General features: G+C 45.3%; 2 protein-coding genes across 2 annotated transcripts; one reads left to right on the top strand and one right to left on the bottom strand.

The window, feature by feature from the left end:
- The first annotated feature begins 243 nt into the window (after nucleotides 1-243).
- On the top strand, nucleotides 244-1,368 carry LOC136538928 (GEM-like protein 7). Its single transcript, XM_066530852.1, has 4 exons — nucleotides 244-418; nucleotides 510-590; nucleotides 687-961; nucleotides 1,081-1,368. Exons 1-4 carry the CDS (start codon nucleotides 307-309, stop codon nucleotides 1,255-1,257), a joined length of 645 nt encoding a protein of 214 aa, XP_066386949.1. The 5' UTR covers nucleotides 244-306; the 3' UTR covers nucleotides 1,258-1,368.
- A 2,610-nt stretch (nucleotides 1,369-3,978) lies between these two features.
- Nucleotides 3,979-5,789, bottom strand: LOC136538927 (pentatricopeptide repeat-containing protein At4g14850-like). Its single transcript, XM_066530851.1, has one exon. It carries the CDS (start codon nucleotides 5,729-5,731, stop codon nucleotides 4,037-4,039), a length of 1,695 nt encoding a protein of 564 aa, XP_066386948.1. The 5' UTR covers nucleotides 5,732-5,789; the 3' UTR covers nucleotides 3,979-4,036.
- Nucleotides 5,790-7,609: the final 1,820 nt, after the last annotated feature.

Raw genomic sequence — 7,609 nt, 5'->3', positions numbered from 1 at the left:
AAGGAAAGCATTGGCACCTCCTCATTGGCTGGGCTGAAAGCTCCAGCTGTTCTGCTCATGCCCATTCCTTTGTCAAGAAAGCAGGCTTTGCTTTTGTTCCTGATGAGGCGATGATGAGTATGCAGCATCAAGTGCTGATTCGGTTACGCCACATTGTTCCCTGGAATAAAGTTGCCTTTTTGGTGGCTTCACCTTATAAATGCCCCCATATGGCTCGGACTCTGAGCACGCAGGCATCAACTTCTCACAGGCAAAGAGAAGTCTCCTAGCATCAAAGCAGATTTGTAGATAGAGCTTCTCCAAGCAATGGAGAGTTTCACCCAGGAGCACGTCATTGGAATTCCATTGACTTCGTTTGCATATGTCGATGAGGAAAGACAAGGAAAACCTTCCTGTTCTGCCTTGGTTCATAAAAAAAGTAAGAATCTCGCAACCTGATTTCCCAGTTCTTCCTTCACAAAAAAAACTTTCTGTGCCCATACTGACTTGATATCCTTTCGATGATACAGATAAGAAGAGTTCCTTCATTTATCGAATGAACAAACTGGGCCATAAAACAGATAACTACATGCAAGGGTTCAAAGAACACTGTAAGAATCCAACCATTGTCCTTTTTCACAAACAAAGTTGTGTTATGTTGATATAAAATAAAATGTTCATCACTAATAAATCTTTTTTCTTTGCAGTAACTCTGGGACCAAAAATTTCAGAAACTATAAAAGGGAAACTAAGCTTCGGTGTAAAGGTTCTCCAAGCTGGCAGTATTGATAAAGTCTTCAGAGAATACTTTGCAGTCGATAAAGATGAGAAACTACTGAAGGCTTTCCAATGCTATCTTTCAACCACAGCTGGTCCAATAGCTGGAATGCTTTTCATCTCAACTAAGAAGATTGCTTTCCATAGTGATAGGCCTTTGAATTTCTTGTCTCCCAAAGGAGGCAGTACAAGGGTGCCTTACAAGGTAATTGAAGCAAAATCTCTTTCTCAATATGTGTACCTGAAGTTTATCAGATAGAAAATGTGGCCTAAAGATATCGGACATACTTGAGTTAAAGCTAATAAAATATGTACCTTCTGCAGGTGTTGATCCCCACAAAGAGGATAAAGAGTGCTTCAGTGCGGGAAAATTTATACAATCCAGACGAGAAGTATATTGATGTAGTTACTGTTGATGGCTTTGATTTTTGGTTCATGGGCTTTGTCAGCTATGAGAAGTCATTTAAATATCTTCAGCATGTAATTCCAGAGCTGAGATGATGCACATAGTTTTGTAATGTGAAACATCATAGATACCATGTTAATATGGTATATGTACATTGAAGAGAGAGAATTGATCAATCACATTGATTGCGAAGCAAAGTTTTTCAACTATGTCCTTGAATATTCAGTATTCTCAAATGCATTGGCTGATCATACTGAACGAACTAATCAATCAGATCCTGTCAGTACCTTTTTTACTAACCAACAGGTTATCTTAGACTGGGAGATTTATCTTAGAGACTCAGCTCAGAACAGGAACTTTCATTTGAAAAGTATAACTGGACAGGCAATATGTGGAACTAAAGGTCTTGTTAAGTAATCTGCTGCTCCCTGTATGAATGCGCGGCAAGGATAGGCGCCGAAAGGCTTCCTACTGCTGCGTTGTAACCGCTGTAGGGGCAGGCGCCGAAAGGCTCTCCTGCCACACTGTAGTCATAGCAGGGCAGGCGTCAAAGTCAGGCCTGCTGTCACATCTAGTCACTGTAGCAGCATGGCAGCCTGACATGTCTGTGTACTGTGATTAGATGGGTAGAGTTGTATATATAGTTTTTCACTGCAACTCAGTAAAGGGAGCGAGTTCAGTATTGCCATCTCCTCTGCAGAGCTCCAGCCAATGCTGGTGCTTGTGCTGTGTGTGCGCTCTGTTCTCCCTCCCTTCTTCTACCTCTAGCCATAGTGTGTGGTCGACAACACTGGTGAGCAGTCGGCTCACCCTTGCCGGAGATCCAGGGGCCAACAGGTCTCACCCTAAGTAAAGCGTGCAAACAACTTTTCTAATTCAAGGATATGACAGTTCCAGCCAAGGGCCTGTTAGCTAATCCTGTCCATGCATGTGTCCAAGTTCATTGTGTCTAGATGCAGTTTTTAGTACTAGCAGATTTTCAGCTAGTAGTTAAGGAGAATAATATGCAATCATAGGAGTTATGACTGCAGTAATTAGGAGGATAGCATGGACAGGTGTATTATATTAGCTATATGTATGAGAAAATGGTGAGGACTGAGAGAGCTGCATCAACCGAGAGAGAGAGAGAGAGAGATTTCCTAGTGTGTGTTTGTGATAAAAACTGAATATAGGAGTGATTTCCTAAATGTTTGTGATAAACACTGAAGACAGAGGTAGTGATTCCCTAGTGTTTGTGATAAAAACTGAAGATAGAGGGAGTGATTCCCAAGTGTTTGTGATAAACACCGAAGACAGAGGGATTGATTCCCTAGTGTTTGTGATAAACACTGAAGACAGAGGGAGTGATTTCATGATGTGTGTTTGTGATAAACACTGAAGAAAGGAGAGGGAGTGATTTCCAACAAGGCCAAGCTAGAGCTTAATCGACCCTGGTGGCTCACTTCAAATACACGTTCTCATTTGGTCATACAAAATTTTGGTTTTTTGTCAATTTTTTGTCCAATTTGGACTTTTCATAAAAAATTCAAAAAAAGAGTTTTTTTTGCAAAATGTATTAAATAATTCAGTTCCACTTGGTCTCATTTCCAGTAACCTCCCATAGCTAGTCTTACTAGAGTATTAGGCCAAATATGTTAGTTAACTGAGCACTAACGATGTTCAAATGTCAATTAGTCGTGTTACTGTTATAGAATAAGAGAGAGAAACACTAGGATTCAATTCCATCAGGCATCTGAAGCTTACTTGACGTAGTTTTTGTAAGTTTGCAAATCAATTCTCAAGGCTCAGGTCTGAATTCATCACCACTTGGTCTCATTTTCCATTTTCTGTCCTTGAGATTGTTATATCTGGTAACTGTATATTTTGTCTGCAGCATCAAAATGGTTATATCTGGTAACTGTACATTCACATGCAGTTGCAATGTGATATCGAGTATAAGCATTGTGAAACGACCAGCTGGCAGCAATGTAAGAATGCCGTCTGTATCCTTTCTATGCCAATGGAAGAAATCAGGAAATAAGTGATGGATAAGAGTTAGTCACCAGTAATTTCCACAGGAACACCTCACTTTCACAAAATGGTGGAACCTTAGAATTATCTCTAATGATAATATCCCTGCTTTCTGCCTTAGAAATGAACTTCAATGCAGAATGGCAGTCTACACAGATCTGCAAATTCTTCTTCACGATGATTGGTTTTGTAGCTGGCATGCTTATCAAAGCAAAATCAACGGCAATCCTCTCACTGTGATAGCGCAGAAGCCTCTCGTTTTTTCTATCTTCAACGTTAAGTGGCAAGGAGATTGTGTCTGGGACATAACCTTCCTCCTTTATCCTTCTGGAGAGTTCCTCAAGCATTTTTGTTGGTCCCTCAGCTGCCCTGCACAGGTAAGCAGTAAGCTTACCAGCACACTCACTCACTATGGCTAGAGGTAGAAGAAGATATTGAGAACAGCTCACACACACACGGCACAAGCCCAGTGCTGGCCGAAAGCTCTGCTTCTGGATGTGGCAAACTGAACTTTTGTATTGCCTTAGATGTGATATATATACCAGTACTAGTACCTCTACCAGATACATAGTTGTTGGCGAGTACACCAACTACCTACTCCTAAGGTACACCAACTACTCCCAGTACTAGCAATACAAAGCTTAGATTAACCCACTACCAAGACATGGCTGATGTAATAGCTACCAACTAATGTACTAGAGGTGGCCTATTGCCATACTGCTACAGCAATAGAGACTGGACAGCCGAGCCGACCAAATGCCAACTCCGCTGCAGCAAGAGAAAGAGATCAGCTAAAATTTTGTGTATCTGCTCGGGTGTTACCAAACCTCAGATCCAAACACGTGTTTTCTTGTTAGCATTGACCTAGCTAAAACCGGGCAGTTTTTTAATACTGCTATCCTTCGTCAACTTCCTGACTGACTTCACATCCTCCCATTGGCCCAATGATGCGTATATCCCAGAAAGGGATACATGAATACCGGTGTTATCGGGATCAAGCTTCATAAGATTCTGCGCAGCAACCTCTCCCAGCTCCTTGTTTCCTCGCATCCGGCATGCTCCAAGCAAGGAGCACCAACCATACGCATTGGGTTTGATAGGCATCTCACTTATGAATTTTTCTGCTTCATCTAGTCTCCCAGCTCGACCATACATATCAATGATACATGAATAATGCTCCTCTTTAGGCTCAATACCATGTGCATCCTTCATAGAGTAAAAATATTCCAGTCCTTCGTCCACTAATCCAGCATGACTGCATGCAGTCAGGAGGCAGACAAATGTAATGTGATTTGGCCTGATACCACTTGCAATCATCCTGTCAAAAGCTTGGATTGCCCCCCAACCATGACCGTGCTGTGCATATACATTTATAACCGCATTCCAGGCGGCCTCAGTTTGGTATCCAATCTCATTAAATAACTGAAGGGACAAACTTATGAGGCCACATTTTCCATACATATACACAAGGGTGGAACCAACAAATGAGTCACTGATCAAACTTGTCTTGATGACTTGAGCATGCAGCTGAGCACCTTGTTCGAGCAGATCTTGCATGGCACAACCCTTAATCATGCTCGAGAAAGTGAATTCATTGGGCTCGACACCTTGCCTCCCCAACTCAGTATACGTCTCAAGAGCCTCCTCAATACGATCAGCCTCAATGTAACCGTCAATCAGTGAGGTGCCTGACACAACATTCCAACCTCCAGGATCAATCTTCACCACACGAGAGGCACTCTCCAAATCCCCAGACTTAGCATACATGTCCAATAGCGCATTCCTCACAACAGTCTCCAGTTCAAACCCAGCCTTAATTATACAACAATGCAGGCTTCGACCAAACCATCCATCCTTGAGCCCTCCTGATGCACTCAACGCACTGCAGAAGACATGCTGGTCAGCTCCAACCAGTCCCTCACATTTCATATCCCGGAAAGCCAGAATAGTATCCTCGAGGCTCCCGTTCTTTGCATAGCCGTCGATCATGGTAGTCCACGTGACGGCATCCCTGTGAGGCATTTGTTCAAATACCCTGCACGCCTCGTCAAGGATCCCGCACTTGGAGTACATGTCCGCAAGGTTGCTCGCGACGAAGAGCTCAGTGTCAAAGCCAAGCCTGATGCCGATGCAGTGCAGCTGCGCGCCGGGGCGCGGGGCGGAGAGTGCGGCTGCGGCGCGCGCGGCGCTGGAGAGCGCAAACTGCGTGGGGGCGACGTGCACGCGGCGCATGGCGGCGAAGGCGGCGAGCGCGTCGTGGTGCATGGAGTTCTGGACGAGACCCGAGATGAGCGTCGTCCAGGAGACAAGGTTGGGGCGGGGTAAGACGCCGAACACGCGGACGGCGGAGGCCGCGTCGGCGCAGTGGGAGTACATGGTGATGAGGTGGTTGGCGAGGAAGGTGGACGTGGCAGCTGCGCCGGTGAGCAAGAGGCGCGCATGGAGGGCGCGGCCGCGGCGGATGTCACCGGTGCGGCCGCACGACTTGAGGAGCGCGGCGAAGCGGAGGGAGGCGGCGGCTGCCGGCGGGCCTGTGTTCTGGCCCCGGAGCTTTCCCATGCGTGGGCTGGAATTGAAATGGCAGTGAGAGAGATCCCGCGTGTACTTAACTTTGGCAGTTCAAAAAAACACAACTTTGGCAAAGGATTTTAGGCCACCGAATCAAATATATAAGAATTGATTTTTTTTCTCAATACTTGAAGTACAAGTATCTGAACTTCCTAAAGACACACACTGTGGTTAAGAAGTACCTATCATCCTGACTGTTGTGAAACATTTCCGCTTGAGGCTACAAATAAAATGGGAAAAAAACCGGTGCGAAGCCTACGCCGAGCGGGGCTCGAACCCAGGCTATGGGGCCTCCGCTAAACATACTCTCACCAGTCACCACTGAGCCATCGGCTCGTTCGCTATAAGAATTGAACTTGGTATCATTGCAAGAAATGTATTCTAACTCGTATATAATCACAATCAGGGTCTAGGTCAGAAGTGTGTAGGTGTAGTTTAGGGTCTTCTTCTTAATATACTAAAGTGCAACTCTCCTGCATGTTTTTCGAGGAAAAAAAACAAAACAAACTCTTCACTGCTCAGTGCTATGTTAGGCTCGTATGGGCTCTAAAATTTTGGAGGCCTAATAGGGTCGCCCTATTTGTATTGGGTTTTATAAAGACCTAACAGGCTCATAAACATAAACGATAGAGATATATAAATCTCAAGGCCCATAAATACTATATATTATAATCAATATAATCACATATGAAAAAATTACTACAGTTTAAACAAGTGGTTATCATGCACATCTGATTGTGAGATTGTAAAAGTTAGAATACAACCCACATGCTTATGACACACACATAAACTCAGATTTAGCTTGCTAAATCGGGCTTGCTAGTGCCTCGACGTCCGGATGGACGGGGCGTCTGGACGCCCACACCTGCAGTCCTTTTTTCGCACCGTTTCGCGCATCCACATGGGGCTTGCACCGCCCCCGAACATCACCAGCATCGAGAAGAGAGGAACGAGGCGACGGATGCCCAGCCAGCACCGGGAGGAGGAGGAGACACCGAGGCGAGGCAGCAGACACCTACGGACGCTGTTAGTGTTAGGGTCCACTAATACCCCGTTCTCGTGTAACCACGACATTATGCTGCATCCACCATACTCACTAGCTGTGCATTTTCCTTTTTCCCGGCATCCTGTCAGCTCTCGATCCTCGCCCCCCGTCCCCGTACCAGACCTCCCCCCTCCTGTTTTCCTCTTTTGGGGACACGGCCGCCTGCACGCCTTCTCATCGAGCGAACCCCCTCTCCTCTCCTTTTTCCTCCCTCCACTCAAGGTCGCGCAGGGAGTGCACCATGGCCTACTTTTTCCTCACCTCATGAACCATCAGTGTCTTGATGTCTTCCATCCACGCTGCCTTCACTTCCGGTGCGCTACGCCCCACCTCCACCCACCAAGCTATAAGATGCCACCTTGTATGCCTCTCCTTCATCCCCATCCCCTTGAATCCAAAGCAGAGCTACGGGATCCACCCGTCGCTCGTAAAACTAGGGTCGCCAGTCAGAGGTGATTGCGAAATCTGAGAAGGAGGGATCTGCTTTTCGTCGAAGAAGTTCAAGTCCACTTTTGGTTAGTTTGGTCTTAGGGTTCACAATGTTTGAGTTATTAGTCTCCTGTTTCTGAATCTGTTGGACATACGTCATGTTTTGGATAATCATTTCCTTGTTGTTTCCCCATTGTCCCCGTCTATCTCAACTTGTGGATTAAGCCTTGGTTGTACTAGGTTGATCTTAACCGTGTATCTCTAAATCCCGGTGTGGTTTAGTGTTCGATGTCGTGTAATCTTCCGTGTAATTTTAGATCTGTGAAGTGTAATCGCATTTTTTCCTTTCTGATTCTTGTTTCGAATCTCAGGACGAGATTATTTTAAGGGGGAAG

This window comes from Miscanthus floridulus, chromosome 2, assembly GCF_019320115.1.
Source record: "Miscanthus floridulus cultivar M001 chromosome 2, ASM1932011v1, whole genome shotgun sequence".
Taxonomy (NCBI): Eukaryota; Viridiplantae; Streptophyta; class Magnoliopsida; order Poales; family Poaceae; genus Miscanthus; species Miscanthus floridulus.
The sequence above is the reverse complement of the archived record's forward strand: the minus strand, read 5'-3'. Positions and strand labels throughout refer to the sequence as shown.

Bases quoted from the DNA above. Each gene is read 5' to 3' on its own strand.
- LOC136538928 (XM_066530852.1), top strand. From the start codon at position 307: ATGGAGAGTTTCACCCAGGAGCACGTCATTGGAATTCCATTGACTTCG. The intron at 419-509 runs GTAAGAATCTCG...TCGATGATACAG, and splicing joins TGCCTTGGTTCATAAAAAAA to ATAAGAAGAGTTCCTTCATT. The intron at 591-686 runs GTAAGAATCCAA...TTTTCTTTGCAG, and splicing joins GCAAGGGTTCAAAGAACACT to TAACTCTGGGACCAAAAATT.
- LOC136538927 (XM_066530851.1), bottom strand. From the start codon at position 5,731: ATGGGAAAGCTCCGGGGCCAGAACACAGGCCCGCCGGCAGCCGCCGCC.